Source organism: Anser brachyrhynchus (genome assembly GCF_964034855.1).
Source record: "Anser brachyrhynchus genome assembly, chromosome: 8".
Classification (NCBI taxonomy): domain Eukaryota; kingdom Metazoa; phylum Chordata; class Aves; order Anseriformes; family Anatidae; genus Anser; species Anser brachyrhynchus.
In genome coordinates, this window is record NC_137702.1 from 29,315,590 (window position 1) to 29,339,210 (window position 23,621).

Sequence of the window (23,621 nt, forward strand, 5' to 3'; positions counted from 1 at the left end):
GCTTACCACCTACAGGAGGACCTCGATATGCCTGCAAATAACACCAGAGCTCAGGCACTGTGTAGATGGTGGTGCATGGAAATCTTACGTTGCTGACCACTTGGTACAGTCCTGCTCTGCATGCTACAACTGAGGTCAGGTTCCCCTTCAGCCTTCTGGCCCCAGAGAACCCCAGCAGAGCTGTAGCAGTCACTTCACCACAGCCTGCAGCATTTCACACCTTCTGCATTGTTTTTGAATCCCATTGACCTGAAGCCACAATTCAAGAAAGCTTCCCTGCCTAGGGCAGAAACGATGCTTGAGGCTAAACGCACATCTAACTCTACAAAAAGTAGTCAAAACCTCAGTCTGCTACAACAGAGTGCAAACTGAACTGAGAACCTGGCATCTGTAGTAAAGGTACATCTTTATTATTCCAAAACAAGTGATTTCAGAAAACCATTCCAAAGATACTGATGTTTCCACTTTAAGATTACTTTCAAATTAAACTTCATTGTCTCCCAATCAATTTCATTACAAAAGGAACAACTTCATGGCAGAAAGGAAAGGTTTGAGCTGTTCCACTGTCACCTGCACTCACAGTAACCAGCTGTGAGCCTAGCCTTCAAAACCCTTTAAGTCCATAGGACACACCTCTCAGCAGAGTTTGCAGCCAAGGAAACCCTTTGAGAAGTGTCCTAAAATTCTGAAATGTTTTAAATAAACTCATGCCCTGAACAAAACAATATCAGTAGAAAGAAAAGCAATCGGTAGGCTACTACACAGTAAACAAATATTTAAAGCAGATTAAGGTGACCAATCCTTTGAAGCAGTGGGAGCTATCAATGACAATATTAATTTAGGAGAATATGAAACAGAAACATGAGGTACTCACGAACTTCAGCTTACACACAAGGGCTGATAATCGTTTGCTACCCTTAGTCACAAGGAGAGCCATTTTCCCGGTCATGAAAATAACTATTCACTCAGGGGCAAAACCAGCTGTAAGTGTACTAGAAAGGAAGGAGTGACTGATATGCAGATAGGCTTTTCTGATGAGGTCAGTAGCACTTCAAGGCTTAATAATATTTTAATGAGAATGGTAACAGTGCTCTTAAAATGACAATGTGGGCTGCTTTGAGAAAAGCACCATAAATCTAATGTCTTTATGAACATAACAAAACCACATAATGAAACACAGCAATACAGAAGGGGTTGTGACTGCTGCAATCCATTTAGCCATCTGACCAGCAAAAGGTCAGTGTAATTAACAGCTTAAAGACGTGTGTGTGATGGAAAAGTAGAGACCAGACTCTATAAGAAAGAGAATCTAAATCAAGAAAATAAAGTACTTTGATTCCAGAGACAGTCCCATTAATATCTTCCTGAAAGAGATCCATTTCTATAATAAAATGCTGTAGCAAAGGGCTACTATGCCCCTTTAACAGATGTTTCAGTTATTCAAAACACAAAGGATATCAAGTTAAGACATATTTCTAGGACAGTACTTAAGAAACTTAGTCACACACACACCTACATTTGATCAGACACCAAAACCCACTCACGAAGTGACTAAAAAGCCAGCCTTCCTACCCTTTCTTTTCTGGGTTGCTAACTTGAAAAACATCACTTGCATTTTTAGTATACATATTTAGTATACAATTAAAACTAATCTACATTGCATATAATTGGGAAAAACATCACAAAAAATGCTGAAAAATATGCAGCGTTAAAGCATTTCTAACAAAATGGATTTGGAATTGCTATAGGCCAAGAGAAGATAATTCTTTGGGTTACAAACTCACATACCTGAAACTACAAGAATATGTCAGAGGTTTCCAAACTGGCAATGATTTATGGAGAGCTGCTCAAATCACGGTCACAATTTCTCTGCTTTTTCTACCTGCAGGAAAGTCCTGCTCCCAAATATTTGACAGGCTTTCTGTCTTGAACATCTCAGACATAAGATGTGCTGATAGGAAACCTGGCACCTAAGTGATGCATCTGGCCTCCTGCACATTGCTATCAAGCACAGCATATTGAGTTCAGCTGTGCTTGAGAACTGCTGCTGGACTGAAAATCCCAACATTAACACCATGTATATGCTGGAAGCATCCAAAGGTAGGACCCCAGACACCTAGAAACTCTAAGCAAAGCCATGACATCTTTAAAACCTACCAAGGGAGAAAAAGCAAGCGCATCCATGAAAATCCTGGTGTATGGCAGCTCTAAGTTAAATGAATACATACATAATGAATTATATTTGTCATATCAGCAGCTGCCAGAAGGGATGTCTCCTACCTGTTAAACTGAAGGCTCGTGGTGTTAAAACAATCTGGGAGCATATGACTTGCTGCCCCACAATGTTCAGCACAGGTACAGCTCTGATTTGCACTGATGAGCAAGGCAGTAAGGTACAGTCCCCTGGGGACAAGAGATGTCACTGACCTAGCAGGCTGCTGGAGACGCAGAAGGAAATGCTCAGAAGCAAAGCTTGTTCTTTTTTCTCTTTTGGAAGGATTGCATCTATCACAAATCTAGGAAGGCAGCATCTTGGGAACAATTCTGAAGTTTCTGACAAGCAAGTCAAGAGACAAAGCTCCAATGTAAGAAAAAAATCACGCTGCTGAGTAATCACAAGAACCAATATCTAGTAGGGATTTTCTTAATAAAAATAAATAAAATAAAATAAAATAAAAAGTAGTACTGAAAAGATTAGGCTGCTAAAATTTAATTCTTTCTTGGTAGAAATCTATATAGTTTTACTGAACTCAACACAAGTACAGAACTTCTCTGGCTGAAGATCTAAACATAACTTGGACACAAGTAGGCAAGTTCTGTAAAATTTGGTTACATTTCTATACAAATCTGTATGCTTATTTCCTACTAGCTTCTACAGAAATTCATCTACAACACCCTAGAGATAGAGAGTGATTAAGAACCTCTTCCAGAGGATTTTGGATCCATCCACAGGCAGAAACACTTTTCTCAATTGCTCTAATACTTTTTAAAAAGTAAAATAAATAATAGAAGCTACAAAGTCAGATCTGCTTCATAAAAAGTTTTTGCCAACCCCACGAGGCAAGTAGGAATAACCTGTACTCTGAACAGCTAAGCCTGTAAACTCCTCTTTGCTACTTACACAAGAAAAATGAGAACTCAGAATGCAGCTAGGTGACTAAATACAGCATTCTCAGTGTGCAGTTGGCATTTAGACCTATTTAAAATGTAGCAAGCATTTATAATTGAGGAAGAATCCTGTCCCATTCTACTTCCAAACTATTGCCTAAAGTGTTAGTTACCTGCTACAGCATCAAAATCCTAACAACATTGTACAACTGAGCATTGCCCCATTACTAGGATGCTTACCAGTTCTGCTAAACTGCCCACTTCCACAGCAGTGGCAAGTGATGGAAATACGCACTTTTACTGAACAGACCTGCAGACTGCATCCACAGGCTTTGTTTCTAAAATCCTTCCTTCTGAAATAGCATAAACTCTATTTTAGAGATTGCTCATGTCAACTATTTATTTGAATACCTGTACTAAATAAAACATTCTATGACAAGCAAAGTTTCCAGAAATTCTTAGGAAAGCAGGACAAAACCATAACCTTCATTAAGAGGTAAGAGAGATAAGAATCTTTTTCCTAAAGAAGTCACAACTTTGAAGAATTCAGATACCATAGGAAACATTTACTACCCTATGTGCCTACCAACTACAGCTCCTAATTTATTTACAGGACCAACACAATAATTCTACCACCTTCTAGGAAGCTTTCCTGACTTCATCAGCATTGAAAAGAAAATTCAGCTGCCTAAATACATGCATATAGCATCATTTTGGATGACCAAAATCATCCCAGGTTTGTATAGTTACTTTTGCATAATATATTACTACTACTCAGTGCAGCATGCTTTGGAACTCACAGCAGAGTTTCTGCAAATATAACTGATCGTTATTGTTTTGCTTTTTGGGACATAGGTGTAAGCAAAGGACTCTTAGCCCTTCAGAAAGCTGCCACAGTCTGTAATAATCACTTTTACAATCTACTTCAGATTTCACTGAAAACATCTACCCCACTGACAGCTCTAACCTACCTTTCTGAGGCTTCGACTTGAGAGGTGGCAAGAACTGAACTACAATCAAAACTGAAGAATGCATGCAAGAATTTTAAGGAATACATAGATTAAATTCTTGAATGAGAAATATGTGGGCCCCCATATCCTGCAACTGTTAATGATGAAATATCTGCCACATTACCAAGGAAACTCAGCTAGTTAAAGTACCACAGTAGGAGAACAATTGTCTGGTAAAACAGGTTTAACTTCAGCTAGCATCTCTGTAATTAAGAAAGCAGACATCCGTTTCAAAAAATTCTTAAATTATAATTTTCTCGCTTAGTGGATCTGTATGGTTCAATATGCAGTCATTTTCTCATTGGAATAAATATACAGTAGTATAACAAATGATTGCTGTGTTTAAATTGTGATCGAGTATTTCTCTCCTGGTGTTCCTGCCTGTAATATGCATAGCATGTAATGGTTTCCTTCTGAAAGCCAAAATACTGGAGGTATCAGCCACCCTCAAATTACTTCTCACATCCAGTTGTGTAGATAACCTGCCCATTAGGGCACAGGGGAAGGAATAAACCATTAGGCCAGTCAGCTCTTCTACAATTTCCTTAGCTTCAAGATAAGAAATTCCACTACAGATATCTTATCTAAGCCTTTTAAAACCTTTACCTTCAAACTTTCAGACCTCTTGTCATCTCGGACTTGTAGTTTATCAGATGATATCACAGGAATGAAAGACAGCTGCCCCACCAGTCCCAGCCTGCTCAAGTGCACGCATCCTGAGCCAAGGATAGTCACTGCTTTGTAACCTTTCCCACAGCAGCTAGAAGCAACTGCACCTGCACAAATGCACATGCTCACAGTTGAAGAAAGGAAACAGACTGTCAAAGCCCGCTGACCAGATCACTAACAACCAGTTTTGGAACTGCCTAATACCAGACTGGTAACAAGTGACTTCATTTACTGCAAAGATTATTAATTCCACTTTAGGAAAGCAAAAAAATCTGCCCTGCAGGAACAGTGAGGCACTGGAAAACTGGATCTATGAAGGCAATAGAAACCTTTACATGGGAGAATCTAGGCACATCTTAGATGTTCATAGATATAGTCTAGACCAGAATTTCTCAGTTTACAGCTCACAGGCTACATGTGATTTGCAAAGCTATTTGGCCTACTAGCATATCAAGCTACTAAACTACTGCAGGATTAAATAGCTCTAACCCAACCTTCCCCACCTCCACCCCCAGAAATTGCCCTTCTCAGAAGCCACACAATAGTGAAACTTTTTTCACCAAACAATAAACCTCTAAAATACTTCATCAAAATGGTGAATGTTGAGGGTGGGGAGGGAAGACACCACCAACACAGCCACAACACTGAAAAGCAGAAGTTTCCACTAGTAACCACATTTAGGAGTTCAATCCTGTACTTCTTAGATGACTACCAATATTAAAAAAAATAGAAGCCAGGTGGAGAACTCCTAGACAGTCTAAAAGATAGCTGTTAAAAATCTATTCAGTAGTGGCCAACATGTTACAAGAGGATTTGCAAGAGCTGGGATGGTTGGCAAGTGGTGCATTAACTAAAAATAGATTCTTTATTAATATTCATAAAATAATTTGAACAGCTCTATTCCCTAAGTAACAACCCTCACAATGAAAAGCTTTTGTCTCCTATTCACAGCATAATGAAAATGAAATATTGTATCTCAGTGCTGTTCTGAATAGGCAGCCAGTGCTATTGTACTGAACAGATGACATACTTGCACATTTGGAGAAGGACTATTAGCAGACAAACCATTGAGAGACCTCTTGACACCAGTAACAGAGTACTGACACATTTTGCTTTCCATTTCCTCCCCATTTCCGTTTGACCTATTCAGTATTTGTGAAAACGTTCAGTAAAAGTTCTCAAATTGTTCCACAATTTCCATTTTCTTATATATCTTTCCATGTTCTTCAGTTACTTGTATCATTTAATTAAAAGTTATGGCTTTGCACCGCAAGAAAAATCTTTACTTCGGGGTCACGGAAATAGCCTGTCTAGCAAACATGTTTGCAGGTTATAGGAAACATCAGCAGTAATTCCTGAATGAGCACTGTGATATGAAATGGGTGCTGGAAACAGGGAAGTTTTCCCTCCCCCCCCAGGTTATTTTATTGACAACAACGGTTGTTGAAATGAACGGCTAAGTCAATAGTCACACTGTCAAAGCAGCACAAGTCCTCTGGCATATGGTATTCCTACAGCCTTGGAAACAGTCAACCCACTGTTTAGAGCAGCTACTCGCTAACTCTGTAATAAACAAATAAGCTATTATTGGTTCTTGTCTGTAACTGCTTGAGGCACTACTAATTGTCACATTTTTTTTAAATGCACTGTAAGTTGTTTCTTAACATCTTCACACAGAAGTCAGTCTCCTACATAAAGCTCCAGAAAAGAGATTTTTAAACATTTCACAAGCGATATTTTTCTTAAAAAAAATGCTTCCTTCTTGTACAAGTAACCCAAACGGGCATAACACTCTGAGAAGGAAAACAGAAGATAGCAGCATGCCCTTCTTCCTTTACAACATATGCAAGCACCAACACAGTCCCTCTTGAGACTATTTCAGTGACAACAGCATATGCCCAAACCACATCAAAAAGACAATACACCTCTTCCAAGAATTGTCATACACACTTGGCACGTTTGCCTGTCTCTAGAAATACATGAAAACAAGGGTCACTTTCTAGTATCACAGCCAACTCAGCTATGATTCAAAGAGTTTACTGAGGTCAAAGAAGGGAATATATTTTTTGCATACATCCCCATTTAATTTCACTGAATTACCTCTCAACACAACTCAGGCAGATTATCAGCCACAATATTCCCTTCAGACAGTATTTTAAGTCCTCTGCTTATAAAATTATAGCAGACTGCTAGCTATAATGATCTAGAACCACCTCTACCACTACACAGTAGAATCTGAAGTACTATAACTTCAGTGTGTACCTGTAGGCTGGCTGTTGCTCCACAGTCGCATTGACACAGTCAAGAGAAATCCATTTCCAGTTGCTCATATCCAAAGTTATCATCACAACTCTGTAGCACTTCATATTGCGCTGGATTCAGGCCAAAATGCGGCTTTCCTTACCCTGTGGGATTAAAAATAGAACCCTTTCAGAAAAACATCAGTACGGGGACATACCAAGCTACTGCTAATGGAGTGGCTGAGAGGGGTCACAGAAAGGAGGCCCTGCAGATAAAAGAACTGAAGGACACTTGCAAGACAGCCAAAAACAAATCAAAACAAGATAGACTCCTGGCAGTAATGAAGCTACTTGTCAATATTAGAGAGACAGAAAGAAACCTCTCCCAGCTGAGATGCATGGTACATAGGTCACTGAGGACAGACTCTCAAACTGACAGAAGGGAGAAGATCAACTGCTACTCCAGTTCCCTGAGAAACAAAAGCCAGCCTGTACTCTGGGAAACATTTTGGGTACATTTTCTGGAGACTGCAAGTTTCCTCGCACATTGTGTGGAGCATTTCATAGCACTGCACCTACCACAGTAAAGAACACAGGCCGCAGCACTTCATCCCAGCTTTTTAACAAGGGGCTTTCAGGTGAAACAGTACATTAACAGGCTGGAGAAATTCTACTGGGAAAACATGCTATAGTACTGATTTGCATTCACTTGAGAATTCACAACAGCTGAGGGTTTCAGTGTGGCAGGAGCTGGAGGGTGAGAACAGTTAACCCCTTCTGTTCAAAACATTTATGGCAAAACTGTATTTTACCATATTTACCAAAGAAAAAATGGAATTTTACAGAACAGTGTTTTATAATGATGGTAAGATTATGTGGCAGAACTGCCTTGTCATTTTCTCTAGACTACATAGCTATGCCTTTCTGAACCTCACAGGAAACATTTTGCCAATTGAATTTCTTCTCTATATCTTTGTTTGGTTTTGTTTGTGGACATCTAAAAAAAATCTTTTCAGCTTCCTGTCCACAAAAGAAACAATAGATCCTTCAAAAATAGGTACTTACTCTATTATCACCATTGTTAATATAACTGAGACCAAATCCTTTCTGCCCTTGTGGCCCATTTAACAAGACCCTCCTAAAACCCTTCCACCCATCTCATAGCCAGACTGCCCTGAACAGCCACAAGCAAGAGACTGAAGATTGTAAATTGCAACAACTCTTGTCAACAAAACTACAGAAAACATACTAATAGCTTTAGCATATTTATGTGTGTGTACATATATACACACACAGGAACGGAGGGTGCAAAGGTGCAACTGTTTCTTGTTAAGAGGTGCAAGTGTTTGAATCAAGTCCTACAAAAGTCTGACTTTCCAAAGATGGGGCTGAAGTTATCAAACCTGACGTAAAAGAAGGAAATTTTGAGATTTGAGAGCTACCAAATTTGAGATTTTGAGATTTGAGGTTTTGAGAGCTACCAAATACTCCATACCATCCTAGATATTTCATTAACCATTTCTACAATTCTGGTGAAACATTAAACAAATAGAATTTTAATAATTTAGATTTTAATAATTTAAATAATTTACACAGAAAAAAGTTGCTTTTAATGAAATATTTCATGAAATGACATGGGAAAACACCCATTAACTCACCAGGTTGTATCTCCATCATCTTTGCAAATTTAATAGAATTGTGACAATAAGTGAATAGAGTATAAAATTTGAAGTCAAAAGTCCAATAAATTCATAACTACATAAGTTCTTCCTCACAGAAAATAGCTCATCTACCAAGCGTGAAAACAATTTATATAATAGTTTCATAATGTTTTTATGAAAAATAAATATTATTGATGCTTTCATAAAACACTGCTGACATTTTCATTATATAATTTCATAAAGCATTAAATATGTTTACACACACCATAGCCTCAGCTCCAGAAGTCACTAAAATCAGCTGTTTTGCTCAGTGAGTGTCCTTGGTTACTGTAACTTTGAAAACACTCTCTCAGCATCTGCTTAGAGTCCTAATTCTTGTCATGGGCCACAACTGGATTTCCCCAAGCTCCCAAACCCACAGTGTTACTCAGCAGCTGCTTGAATACTCAGACGTTTTCTTTCTGCAATCCAAATGGACAGCAAGAGCTCAAGACAAGTAATGGTTTACATGAGAAGAGTCCCCCAGAACAGCAGGGCCCACAAACATTTGTGCCTCCAGCAACCAGGGCCAACTCATAATAAGACTGCTTTCTAACCATGCTCGATCCCAGCATCATGAGCCTTCCTGGGCAAAGGACCAGGAGATCCATTGAGGAAGTTAAGCAGTAAAAGAAAAGTCAAAGCTGCAGCTTGGCTGACTGGCACAATGCAACTGGGAATAATGAAATGGCTTCTCTGGTTAACAGGCCCAACAGCCCATCTGAGGAGCAGGGGCTCCCAAACACTATCCACACAAGTCAGCCAGCCTGTTCTGCTGCAACAGGAGGAGCGGGTGTCAGGGCTGTGACAGTCCCCAACACCAAACACCTCAGCACAGGGACAAGTTCTGTTCTTGTGCCGGGTGCCCACAGCGAGGTGCTGGCAGGGGGTGCCGCAGGGGCAGCCTCTGTGAGGGCACTGCCAGTCCTGGATGGTTCCACAGCGGCCCCACCACAGAGCACAGCTGAGCCCAGCAACCCAGCTAGGGGTGCCTCTGTGGAAGTATTCAAAAAAAAAAGGGGCAAAATGCTGCACTGACGGTGAAGAGTGAAGAAAAAAAGTGTGAGGAAACAGCACTGTGACCAGCAAGGTCAGAGATGGAAGGGAGCAGATGCTCCAGCCACTGGAACAGAAACCCCCCCACACAGCCCACAGAGAGGACCACAGCAGAGGAGACATCCACAGCAAGCCCATGGCAGACCCCATGCAAGGGTAGGATGATGCTCCCTGAAGGATGGTAGCCCATGGAAAGGACCCTTGTTGGATGAGGGAAAAAAGTGTGAGGCACAAGGGGTGGCAGAGAGGAGCTTTTACAGACTGACCACAACTACTGTGCCCCCTGCACCACACAGGAGTGTTGTTTTGTTTCTCAAAATCCAAATCTATTTTAACTGGCAATAAAGGAATATTCCTTAAGGTGAGTCATCTTTTCCCCATAATGTTAGCTGGTAAGTGATCTCCTGCTCTTTATCTCCATCTACAAGATTTCTCATGCAATTTGTCCACCTTGTCATGTTAAGGAGGGGCAGTGAGTGAGCATCTGGGGGGGCATTTGGCTGCAGTCCAAGGTCAAACCACTGCATATCTCCAGCAATGTATCTTGATGATCTGAAACTCTATAAACCACTGCTGGTTTTCAGTAGTTTTGCAAAAAAAGCCTCCAATGCTATTTGATGCTTGTTTCATGAATCCAGATGGGGGGTGAAGGGCACAGCTGGATAACTCCACCTGTCTCAATCTCCTGTTACTGTGGTGGTGGAGCAATGGCCAGGGCTGGTGTGTAGCACTGGGTTTGCCTTGAAATTCCAGAGATAGTTACCCCTTTGCAAGTACACATCCAGAAGCCTCTGTATCTCCTTGGATTTGCTTTGGCCAACCCCACATCCCACTGTTTCAGTCATGCTGAAAACAGGACCAGTGAGTCAATCATAGAGACAAAGCTAGTGCTTGAGGAATAACAAAGGAATCTGAATTTTATGATTATCTATTTTATTATTTTTTTTCCATTTTATATGTGGAAATGCAGCTGCAGGTGACTTCAATAGCACAAGGTGGAGAAACATCATGCAATACACAAAGAGCAGTAGGAGACTAAAACACCATAGAATGCCAGTTAAGAACAACAACAAGTACTTAATAGAGAGAAAGTAGCAATGGAAGCCCACGCTTCTTTCCATCATGCATGGACAAGGCATAGGACTGCATTCATAGATAACATTTCAGAAAGTTAAGACAAATTTATTGCATTGAGAGCAGTTCTGGCTGAATTGGTTTATCAAATTAGAATGTTCTTTAAGCCAACAAAACAAGGATTTAAAGAAAAATTAGAAGTTTAATTCAAGAATGTATATATTGCTCTAACTACAACCATACCTAGAATCAGTATCCAAACAGCGCCTCAAGAAATAGGTAACTATACATACATTGCTCCTGACAAAAGCCTGTGTAATCCAGTGTAAAAATATATCAGGAAAGCAACTGTACAGCCTTTTCACAGATTGAGTTTCTCCTAAGAGAGAAATTGTCCTCTGTCACAGAAGTCTGAACCAATTAACAAATGATAAGAGAAATGGTGAACACATGTAAACACTCACTGCAAATAAAGACAAACAATTATAACAAAGAGTGATCACTGAAAAGCCCTCACACATGGGGAATTATCCTGACACATGGAGATGCTTTGTGTCAGTCTACTCAGCTAAGCCTTTAACTCAAATTATGCTTGCATTTGTTCCAGTGTTTATTCATGTTCTACATACTGACCCTTTCCTAAAATTTAAACTTTTATTGAAAACAGAAGTAAGTCTAATACAACCCATGGGCAAAGACAGCTTGCTTGCTTCACTTGAAGTCGTTCTCATTTATCTTTGCATTCCCATCAGCCCTCAAAGAGGCTCGTGGGGCAGCCCCTGGCAAGTTATTCACTCTCTCATTTTCCCTATGACAACATGTTAAAGGTTCCCTCTGATCTTAGCTGCAAATCTAGGACTGCTAACAGTCACCAGATTACAGAAGCTACAAAAATAAATCACGAGCTATTTCATTGTTTCATTGTCCTCCAGGACCTTCAGCATTTCCTGGAATGTATCTTCTCATAACCTGTTTCAGATGGAGTTAGTTTTCTAGTTCCCATCCTGCTCAATATAACCCAGAAGTCTAGCAGAAAGTTGCTGAGTAAACTTCAGTGTACTTATTAAAAATATTTACACGTATTCCACTTTCACTCTTTTAGTCACAAATATGCTTTCACCAACTGAATTAACAGATCTTCCAGCATGTTGATAACAAATCATAGAATCATTAAGGTTGGAAAAGAACTTATTTCTAGTAAATTTGTTTTCATGTGCGCACAAACTAGTAAGTAATTGGAAACACTAGATCTACAGACATAAAGGTAGGAGTCCAACCTGAGGGGGGATGGAAAGACTCAGCGGGGCAGGGTGGTGGGTTACAGCAGGGCCAATCCCACAGTACCCGACAAGGAGAGCAGTGCAGCTCCGAAGACAGCATCTAGATTCAACCACAAGCCCCAGTCATCATGCATCTTAGTGGTGACAAGGTAGGTCCACAGTCAAGCTAGGCAGTCAGTTCATATCTCAGCATCAGACACAGTCCAGAGGTTGCCAGACAGGCCCATAGTGACAGAACAAGCTTGCAGCCAAGCTAGGAGGTACATGCATAGGCCATGCTGCAAATCAGCAGGGTCTGCAGACAGAGACACAGCTAGGCTGGAGAACAGCACTCCTACCATAGCACTCAAAGAGGGAGTGATAGACCAAAGCTGAGTTTAAACAGAGTATCATAAATAGGCAGGTGATGGGAGGCATCAGGTGAGTCTGGTCAGGGCCATTAAGGCCTATTGGTGCCTCAGGGCACCTGACAGAAGGCTCCTGGAAATCAGTGAGATGATGACAGTTCACTGTCTCAAGAAACAAGTCATTCACCCTGAAGAACTACAGCCAATGAGGAATAAATCTTAATCTGATATCAGTGTTCCTGTTCATCATGGTATCCTTAAAGGAAATCACAAAATTAATCTTTGATGAAAATGGGGGCAATGTTTATATCTCTCAGTCTGCCTAAACCCTTTCTTTATGACAGTTTTTTAGCTCTGTTAGTAATTAAGATTTTTTTTTTTCATATTTGTGTAGGAAGAATTTTGCTCAAAGGACAACACAGCTGTCAGTAAAGTAAAAAGAACTGGCTCTTTCTACCAGGACAGTTTTCTGTTGGACTTGTTCTACACGACTACTCAATGTGTCATACAAATCAGGCAATGATAAGCTCTAAATTGCCCTTTGTTAGATTCCAGATACATTAGTAACAGCTGATACCCTAAGGATCTCTTAGGGCTTAATTCTACAACTCTTCTTCATGCACATATTCAACTGTAAGATGTGGAGAAAATGCATCTTTCTAGGCTGGCAGAAACCTCCATTAAAATTCTTTTTAAATCTACACTAAAAAAAAAAGCTTACAATGTGGGGGGCTACAAATTTGACTCAACTAGACTATGGTGACAGAATTTCCAGACCTTTCATATCAAAGACAGATGGAGTAAGGGGAAAAATAGGGTGGACAAACACCATAGCAACCCAAAACGACCTGCATTGCAGCTGTTACAAGAGAACAGGTCAGGGAGTTAGAACAAAATAGAGTCCAGCTGCCATTTCCATGACAAGTGGGAAAGGTTGTTCCACTTCTAACGCAACCTGACAAAATAACAAAACTGAGCTTCTCTTGGAAGAAGAAAATGAAGAACTTAGTAACCGGTGATTTTCTTTTCTAGAAGACATTCAGAATGCAGTTAAGATTGTGCTTGTGTATGATTATAATGGGGAAAAAAAGAAAACACAAATCTCAACTGAAGGAGAATCTCTCTGTTCCTCAAACAACTAGATCTCTGCAAAGGGAATTGCTTTACAGCTATGTGAAAGCCAATGTTCTTACTGGAACACACCTCTCACATATGTTCAAGTGACTCAGGTTGTTCTTCCATCCTAGCAATTTCTCCATTACTGTGTTTTTCCTTGTAGTTGTTGGGCTTAGATGTCAGCAGTTTATTTTCAACTATTTTATGTTAAAAAAAAAAAAAAGACTAATGTAACATAGCCACTATTCAACACACGGTGATCTCTGCCCTATTTCTAGCAAAGCACACATTTATATCAGTGACCGAAGCAATCTCACTGGGGCCAGAGAATACAGGTCACGTTCTTATTAAGAGTCTTGCATGTTTCCTCAACCCTGCTGTTGGATCCTTTCAGAGGAACTACAAACAGTGAACTACCACAGCAAAAAAAAAAAAAAGGAAGAATATTTTCAATACCTCATCCAAGTCATCCAAGTCTCTCTTAGCACAAAAATCCTGTCTTTAAACCACTGCATAATTTGATTCAATTTGAGCGTAATATAGTCTGGCCTTTCCAACACCTTTTAAAATTAATTTTCTTCCTGTTTTCTACTTTTTCATCTCCACAGCAGACAAACCTAGTAAACACTAGGAGGGAACAGTCTATACAAACATTAGCACTGCTCAGCATTTTAAATTTGTAGAGTCTGGAGCAATTAACTCAGAGTAACAGTTTACTTCACAGTGTTTTGGAAATGACAGAGTATGCATACAGTTTCATAGCTCATCAGTTTTAGAACATTTTATAAATAAGGGCTTGTAATTTAAGATCAGTTATGACCTAAATCATATCTGATTTTCTAATGAAGTCAATTGATGAAATAATCTTTAAAGCATATTTTAATTCCCAGTTAGGAAGGCAGTAGTAAATATAAAATTCCTAAAGCATTTCCAACAGTTCTTTCTTTACTGCTTTTGGCTTATTACTGAAGGCATATTTTTATTTAGCCACAAAATACTTTTGTCTGAAAGCGGTATCTATCACAAATGGAAGAAAAATTGTTTTGGATGGATGTTTAAATTGGTTTCCTGCAAATTTATAGTATTTAGTGAACATTTTTAACTTTTTTTTTCCTATAGCCCTTTTTAATAGACAGTATTTATTACCAGCACAGTTCTGACTGAAAACAGCATCTATTTTTCTTTTAATTCCACACATATTGTTGGCTAGTTGTATTTTAACTTGACTGTTCCCATATCTTGACTTAGCACAAAGCAACCAAATTGTCTGCATGCAAAATTCAACATAATGTTGTTCCAGTTTTAACACAGTCAGAGGACAGATATAACAAATGTCTCAAGGATGTTCTGAGTAGTGGTAAACAGAAGATAACAGCGCATGAACAAAGCTATTACTTCCCTGTTCCCCTCTAATTTGATTTTAAAATTAAAATTGAATAATTACTATATAAATATTTTGTCAATCTCAGAACTGAAAGCGTTAAGACAATAGCAGGTATTTCTCAAAAACCATGCTAGGAATATTTTGTTCATGTCAGTTTATGTTCAGAACCACCGTATACTCAAATTCTCACTTCAGGATTTTATGAGTATCTTCTAGTGCCATTCAACAGCATTTGTTTGCATGCACAAAGGACCCACAAAGGCTCTACTTGTATCTTTTAGAGCATGCCCTGCAATATGGTGATCCCATTTAACACCAACAGAGCAAGGGATGTTAAGCCTCTGTGACAAATCAAAAAATGGGTTCCTTAACAATGCAGACCTGTGCTATGGCTTAAACAGCCACATCTGTTGCAGGGATTAAAATCACCCTCCAGCAGTAGTCACACAACATTTGGCTGTGAAATGCTGAGTAACATCAAGAGAAAGTCTCTGTTGAAAAATGTGGTGAGGCAGTGCTTGGAAGGTGGTGGGCTGGGGGAGTGAGACACTCAGCGTAAGTTACCCAACCTGAAATTACTAGCTGCTACAAGCTTCAGAAGGGAGGGCTGGCCACATCCCGTTTCCATTCCCTGAGAAAAGTTCTGTTGGAACACTTAATTTGCACTTATGAGTAGATGCACTGAGACCACCAGAGCTCTTTGTGTGACATTCTAGAATGTCAGATGGAAGAAAATAGGAAAAAGCTAAAAATCAACAAAGATAAAAGGTGGGGGGGGGGGGGGGGGGTGGAACATGGATAACATCTGCAGCCTTTGCCCCTTGGTCTCTACATTAACTTAACAGAGTTACTGAATAAAATTTGTAAGGAAATGACGTGCTAGTAGGAAACAGCCAACAAGAATTATGAGAAGTATGGACGATGAAATCCCACACCCCATTCACATGGTTTAAAGTTTCTCAACAAATCCAAGCTGGGGGGATTTCACCAGGATATTATCAAGAGTTCGCATACTTTACATACTTGTAAAGAGACCAGAGGATCCATTCTAACGGACTGTTCCTTCAGTCCTATGGAATGAATTATCTATGTACACTTGGTCACCTTTTAAAGAGATGCCCTTACAAACTTAGCATTCCTTCTGCTATTTGCCTATGAAAAGCAAGGTTTGGCAACATGGAAGAGAAGAGGTGCTTTGATTCATTTCTCTTCATCACTTTTTTCCTGCTCATAGAAAGGTTCATTATGCTATTGGATAAGCATAGCAGATTAGTTTTTTGACAAGATGCAATTTCATGGAGAGAGAAGCCTAAAACTCAGTTAAAGTTTAGCTTGCTTTTAGAACCCCTTAGTTTTGCATCAGTCCTAAACTGTCTAAAGGGACTTGATGTGCCATATGACTTTCTATTCTCATCAAAACTTAAAGCCAAGGCAGGAAGAAAGGAGACCTTCCTTGAATACTCCACACAGTAAAAGAGTACCTAAAACTGTATACAGGTCTTTTGCTCTTTATGTAGTCAGTGCAAATGTAAAGCTATTACGCTTCCTAAGAATAGCCCAGATTGATGCTGTGATATGGTCAGAGAGAGACCAACCCATCGATCAAAAGATAAAGCAGTGTTTTTCAATACCACTGAAATTTTTGCTTTGTTGACTATTTTTCTTCTATCTTTCTAAAGAATTAACATTCTGTATATCTGCATACTTCACACTTCATAGGCCTTTACCATTGGACATGAGACTCCCATCGTCTATTCTTGCTGTTGATGCAACTCTATTGCAAAAAAAAAATCATGTAGACATGAAAACAAATACTTTGTTATGAAGAAGACCTCACTATCTGTATGACAGTTGAAGAACTTTATACCTAAAGACGGGATGTGCTATGCCATGATGAGCTCTGACTACAGGAAGTTCTCAGGTTGCAAAACTCACTTGCCCCATATTGCAAAAGAATTAGGGGAAATTTGTATGTTTCACATGCAAAATAATACTAGTGCAATAATAAGGCAAGATGGAAGAAGTTTCAGAATTCATCCAGTAATTTTTTGCAGAGCCTGAGAGTACCATTATAGGAGTAAAATTCCTGGAGACAGGAATGAGATATGAGAGAGCCTGAGACCCCCGTCATAATGAACGCACGGCTTATTTCCTGGGTGAGTGCTTTGGGGAAGAGATGCTTATGGGGGTTCTAACCTGCTGGCAGACAGATGGCTGACTTCCACAGAGCACTAATGTAGAAGAGGTAAGGGCCACTGCTCATTATAAAAATGTGCTTTTGGTTTGGTTCATGTATAGTCAGATGCCACAAACTCCACAATGAGGAAAGTCACACCTCCTACAGCACTGAGGATTCAGTAGAATCCCTTGAGGTGCAGCCTTACATTTCAAGCAGAGATTTTGTTTCAAATTTATTTACGAGCATAAGACTAAATATACCACAGGGCATATACAGGGAATGTACAGCTCAGTGACTCTCCACCAGGCTTAGACTGCAGCTATGGCTTGCTTTAATCTGTGTCGTATCGCAGCAGGCTCCAAGGGACCATGTACCACTCAAGCACAAACAGAAAGAATGAACAGGCTACAGGCTTCTCTGTGCCTCTTCCTTGTCTCTCAGATCATGAGTTGAGCTGTAAACTCCAAGGGCATTCCCAAAATATGGCAGTGACTTTATCAGACTGGCTCAAATCCTAAACTGTCAGTTCAGATCCAACTGGGTCATTATTAATTTATTAAGTAACAAAGAGTATGTCAAAAGTGCTAGCGGGTGCTGAAGCAGACGTCCATGTCATGCTGTTAATTACTAACACTATTTGTGGCAGAGAGAAATTGCAACAAGATCCCCTAGGCAAATCTCAGGAAGGTGCTGCTGGGTAGCAAAATTTGCCCTATCACCATACACAATGGCTTGCCAAATGTTTCAGTGTCACGCACCAGTTACGAGCAGGAAATATTTTGTCAAGGAAAGTTGAATTACTTTCACATAAAAAACAAGCACTTCACATTTTCTGTAGCTGCAAGTAATTTTGAATAGGAAAAAGCAGCCTCCCCTTCTAATGCTTGCATAATTAAATAATCTCACTGTTCTTCCTTTTTCTTGCTTATGATTTTCCATTGTAATCCATTAAGCATTATGGTATTAGAAGGGATTTGACACACTAGATTTAATCAACAGTACTCATACATCAGCATTTGTGCTCAGAGAACTACACATTAAATAGTGGTTTTTGTGAATTATCTGACCTTTACCTCTCAAGTCTACACCTCCTAATTACAACTTTCCTTGTTTTGACAAAATACATAGGCAAGGTCAAACCCTGCCACAGCTCTTGCAAATGTCCTCAAGAGGCTTACAGAAATGGTCTATCTGCTTGTACAAACCTTGACTGCAAATGTATTTGGATTATCTACATATTTTGTATTCATGAGGTTTACAGTTCTAGGTTGCAGCCAGGAAAATTGCTTTGATTTTTTTTTTGTAAGTCCCTGAGCAGAAGGCAAATGAAAAAGTGTCATATGCTTACTACCAGACATAGTTCTTTAAACTCCAGCTACATTTCCCCTGACAATTCCTTTTCTGTCAATCCTCCCCTCTTGGAATATCCCCCTGAAATTTCCTGACACAGTAGCAAAGGAATCTTCTAGTTGACATCTTTTAAAATGAATTCTACCAAAGAACATTTGTTTCTTCTCTTGTACCTAAAAGCAGTTGGACGTCATTCTTGGGTCAGAGACAGACAAATGACGTGAATAAATGGTCTTCATTTTCAAGCACATAATTATTTTGAAACACAACAGGTACATTTATCTAACTGTAACCTTAAAGTCCAGATACTGAACTCAGTTCTCATCTCACTGTCATCAGGATTGTAGGAGCTGACCATATGTCTTGTATTGACAAACAATACATTTTTCCACTTAAATCAATACAGACTCAAATCAATATGGTAGGGCTTCATGGATTTTGTATCACAGATTTATCTCCACAAAAATGTACCTAAATATTCAGCCTTTAACTCAATTTTTAATAGCTCAGCAGTCAGGACACTCAGGCTCTGGAATATTTTCAATCCCAGTGGTCTTCTGGAGCAATTAGAGTAATATGTAAAGCCTGTAACTGCTGGTTTGCTCATGGAATTTGAGCACTACTGAAGTAAATGGAAATACTTCAACTGCTATGAATGGATCTGGACCAGTCTTCAGGAGTACAAGGAAAAAAAAAAAAAGACTAGCACCCCCAGCATGCATAACTGCTGTTTGTCCTCCTTCTCAGAAAATCTGGTCAGAGGCAGAGATGAAAAAGCCAACTCCAATCTCACTGGCTGGTGCTTTATTCACTACGCCTTATGTCTGTCACACTCCTACCTCACCTGCCCTTCACATGCCCAAGCTGTGACCACACGCCCTGCTCCAGCTCTTTTGTCAGAGAAACAGCAAAATTGCATTGGAAGTTAAAGAAAGTTTCTCTTCTTATACTGTGATTCAGCTCCTCCTTTCTCATTTCCGGGTAGTTGAACTTCAGCTGGGACAAGGATTTTCAAACACAGAGAAGATAGGTTTACTACAGGAGCCTGCAAGACTATTTTTCTTCTTACAAAAAAAAAAAAAAAAAAAAGAGCCAGGAGAGACTTCATCTAAGAGAGACTTTGATTAAGAATACTGAAATCCCCATCCTTCTCTTTCATTTTGTGTCTTCATTTCATATTCCAGGCCTAAATACCTGATCTGAATTTTGGTAGGATGCTAGCATGACTTTGGGGCTCCCTTAGGAACAAGGGGGCATTTCAACACTGAACCATCACTACTTCTGGAATACTAATATCTTTTCCTTTGTGTATTCCAGTCCATTTGCTAATTATATCCACCATTATGAGGTGCAAAATCCAGAACATAATGTGGAGTACTCTTGGCACATTTTGCTTAAGAAAATATCACATATGCTGGAGTCAAACTCACAATCTGCTGGAATTTTAACTGCATTTCCTCCCTGAAACGTCTCCAGTAGCATTATCCTCTTGGTTCATTTTGGCCTTCTGTGACTTACATTGCTTAACTAATATTTTAATAAAAGAGAGTGCTTGTTTAAAAAATAGTAAAGGGAAGCTGTTTCCTTAATTTAGTTTACAATTTGGAAGGGTGAATATACAGTACACCAAAGAGCTGAAGCAAAATAGGTGAAAAAGAAGGCCTTCCTTCCACAGCACACAGTACTAACAGCTGGTTAAGGACAACAGGCTGCTCAACATCATCTTGGATACAATTCATTCCCTTTGAAACTTAAAATCTCAATAGACAATGCAGAACAAAATATTCTCTCCTGCTGCCAACTATTAGTATTTTGATCCTGTTAGGCAATGAAGGAAGATCTTTCTAAAGGTGTAATAACAGGCAGGTGAGAAATATGTTCATTCTGGATGGAGAGTGAAAAATGAAGGTAAATGTAGCCACGTCCACTGACTGCTGTTGCTACCACCAGAGAAGGCAAGCTGCAAGCTGTCTGTTCCCTAGGCGTTTACAAGGAACTTGGCACCTACAAAGAGTCCACAAAAGGCTACCATTCTGGCAGCTCCAAGAACTAGATTTAGAGGAGGTGCCTGAAGGACAGCGAGCCCACACTATCAGCACACAGCAGCACTGCCACCCATCCTGCCAGCCGGTGTACTGCCAGGAATTCCCTGCAGGCTGCTGTCACTGCTTTGGTGTTCAGAGCTGACAGAGAGAGAGAAGACATCAAGATACAGGCTCAAGGGACAACCAGAAATGCTGAGTTTTGAAAGATGAGGGAGAAAGAAATAGTGAGGATCGAGGGTACCAGATAAGATGTTGGAAGGATAAGACTACCTGGAACTCGACCATTAAATAATAATTGTTAAAAGCAGCAAAGTGCAAAGTTGGTAAAGCGAGACTGCAAAAGAAATGTTCTGTGGAGATCTGGGAGGAACTGAGGAATGGGATATATAAGGTGTTCTCAAAAATGTGAAAGCAAAAGCCTAGCAAGATGTGAGAAAAATGTGAAAATTTGTTCTTAGTCCAAAGTAACTTCTTTTACTGCAATTTGTGAGCATGTTGAATGCTGATAGGAAGGAAATAAACTCTTTTTTTTTTCCTTTTAGAAAAACTGTATTCTGCGTTGTAGCTTCCTTGTAACTCGCTGGGAAGCATTTGAACAAGACAAACCAACACCATAGGCCACTTCCCAGCAGAGCAAGTGAACTTATAGCTCCTTATGCACTGGGTAGATTGCTGTCAGACCTTGAGCGACCTAACCTGAAGCTCATTCAGGCATCTCTGTGCTGCACTGCAGTCAAAATTTTTTACTACAGCATTAGCAGAACCAAAGTCTGAGAAATATGAACCTTTACGGGCACCTGTATACCTTCAAATCCAGAAGACTTGCCATCATCCCACTGATCTGTTATCTGGGCTACTGTACTTCATAGAACTGATTTTGGGGAGATGAAAAAGCTATTTGTTGTCATAGAAACAGTATGCCTTTGTGCTGCTGTGCAGCCTGATATGTGAGGATATTATTGTCTGGCCTTTTTCCAGGCATCCAGATTGAGAAATGCTAAAATGCTTTTAAAAAAGCCCCTGAAATTTTGCCAAACAACCAGATCTACAATTTCCACAAACATATTCAAATATTTACTAATTGTTGTGGATAAATTTGAAAAGCCCTGGAAACAGGAATACAGAGAAAAGTGTTGAGAAAAAAAAAGTATATTGTTTGCCCCAGAATACAAGCAAGCAATGTGGATATTGTTAGGCTACAGGAAATGTCCAATAGTCTGTAATCGGTTATGAAGCCACAATTAAAACATCAGCCAATTGTCTTCAGTTCCCACCACTTAGCTGAGGCTAATATTTTAAAATCCTATAGCTAGTGAGGTAATTAGAGTTAACACCACAAAAGAAGATATCCCAAAGGCTTAACAGCTGGCAAAGAACATCACTAACCAAGAGGAAAGTAAGGTACTTATGACTTTTCCTTTATATTCTTTATGATTCAAGAATGACAGTATCAGTAAATTATTAAGCAGAATGTGCGGTAGTGACCAAAACTCCTAACGATCCAGCCAAACCCCTGTGTTGCCCTAATGGCTCCAGGGCAAGACACGTTTACACCTGAGATACAATTCATAGGCTACAGAAACGTGAAGCAATCGGAAGTGGTTAAGATGGTCTCATTTAGTTTTGACAAAAGATATTTTCTTTTACAGAAACATTTTTTTTCCCCTTATATTTTTTTCCTGAAGTATATTCATCCTCCACTCCCAGAACAATATTTCTTGGTTATGACAGAGTGGAGCGGTAATTCTGAAGGTATTATTAATTCATAGAAAAGGTAGATTTTTAAACTATTTCATTTGGTAAAAGAAGGAGCCTGACTAGGATAGATTATGACAAAGTTTAGGTGCATGCTGGCCCTATGTGAAGAAAAAAAGCAGTTTAGATTATAAAGGTGACCTGTTAATCCATCTGCATTGAAACTCCCTGCTCTTATCACAACAGTCCAATTTTCTCTCCATTTGTTCCAAGTAGTTCAAAACACCATCCCATTTAGCATATAGAAATCACCAATCCCTTGCTGGAAGCCAGAAAAAATGATCCAAACGGCCATATTTGTCCTGCGTGAAGAAAAAGAAATAGCCCTGTGGCTTGCAAATGGCCTGTCTCTGTCATGCAGGCAACTGGAATTCATCTATGAGTTAATGTCCAACTGTTTTATTGCCCCATAAAAATATTCTTTACTTACTGAAGGAATCTGCTTCTATTATAGAATATATCTTACTCTTCTCCTACCTCCACCGAAACAGTCAGAATGCCTCAAGAATTGTAAACATGCCATTATTCAACCTTTAGCTCTCTCCAGCCATGAAACTGGGTGGACAGGGCACTAACCTGAGCTGTGAGGAAAGTAAAGCAAATCTGCTGGAGGAGCAGCTCAGGTGGGAGTGCTCTTCTTACATTTAGAGTCCAATTGCTCTTGGACAGCAGCCTAAGGATGCAGCCAGCCAAATGGCTGCCTCCTATGCCAGATCCAGCATCCCTCCTATATTCCAGCTTCCTTTTGAAGGTTTAGGCCTTTCATATTCAACTTAATTGCCAGCTCTAGGAGCAATTTAATGCAATGCAGGAGGGCATAAGCCACCGGGAAAAGAATAGCATGTGAAAGACAAAATTGTCAGTAAAGGGCTAGTAATTTACACTGTAATTGTTCCTGTATTATGTGTATAATCACTTGAAATGGAACAGCAGGATAAAAGAAAAAAAAGCTGCCATTTTCTAGATTCTTATGACTTCATTGACTATTCAGACTGATGCCACTTGTTGGAACTCAACAAAAGACGCGAACAGAGAAGCCCATGGTGATACCATTTCTCACCTAACGACAGAGTGCAATCACACCGTGACTTTTACCCACATTTCCCTTCAATAGCAATCCTGTGTGACCACCAGCTGGAGAAAATCCGGCCCAGGCCCTTTTCCTTTCCTTCCATATACTGAATAAATATTTTTTAAAGACAAAGAGAGTTTGATTAGATATGCCACTTTTATCCCGAGAGGAAAATCATGACTTTCAAAGCCTATCAGTTTGGGCAGTATACTTTATCAACAAGATAATCCATTTGT

General features: G+C 39.6%; 1 protein-coding gene across 2 annotated transcripts in view; it reads right to left on the bottom strand.

The window, feature by feature from the left end:
* The window catches only part of LOC308199067 (uncharacterized protein), a 78,268-nt gene that overhangs the window by 44,684 nt on the left and 9,963 nt on the right, over positions 1 to 23,621 (bottom strand). For both annotated transcript variants that reach the window (XM_080602544.1, XM_080602543.1), the window contains exon 4: positions 7,050 to 7,192. In XM_080602544.1, coding sequence (XP_080458670.1) covers positions 7,050 to 7,153 — 104 coding nt within the window. In that variant the 5' untranslated portion in view covers positions 7,154 to 7,192. The remainder of the gene's footprint in view (positions 1 to 7,049; positions 7,193 to 23,621) is intronic.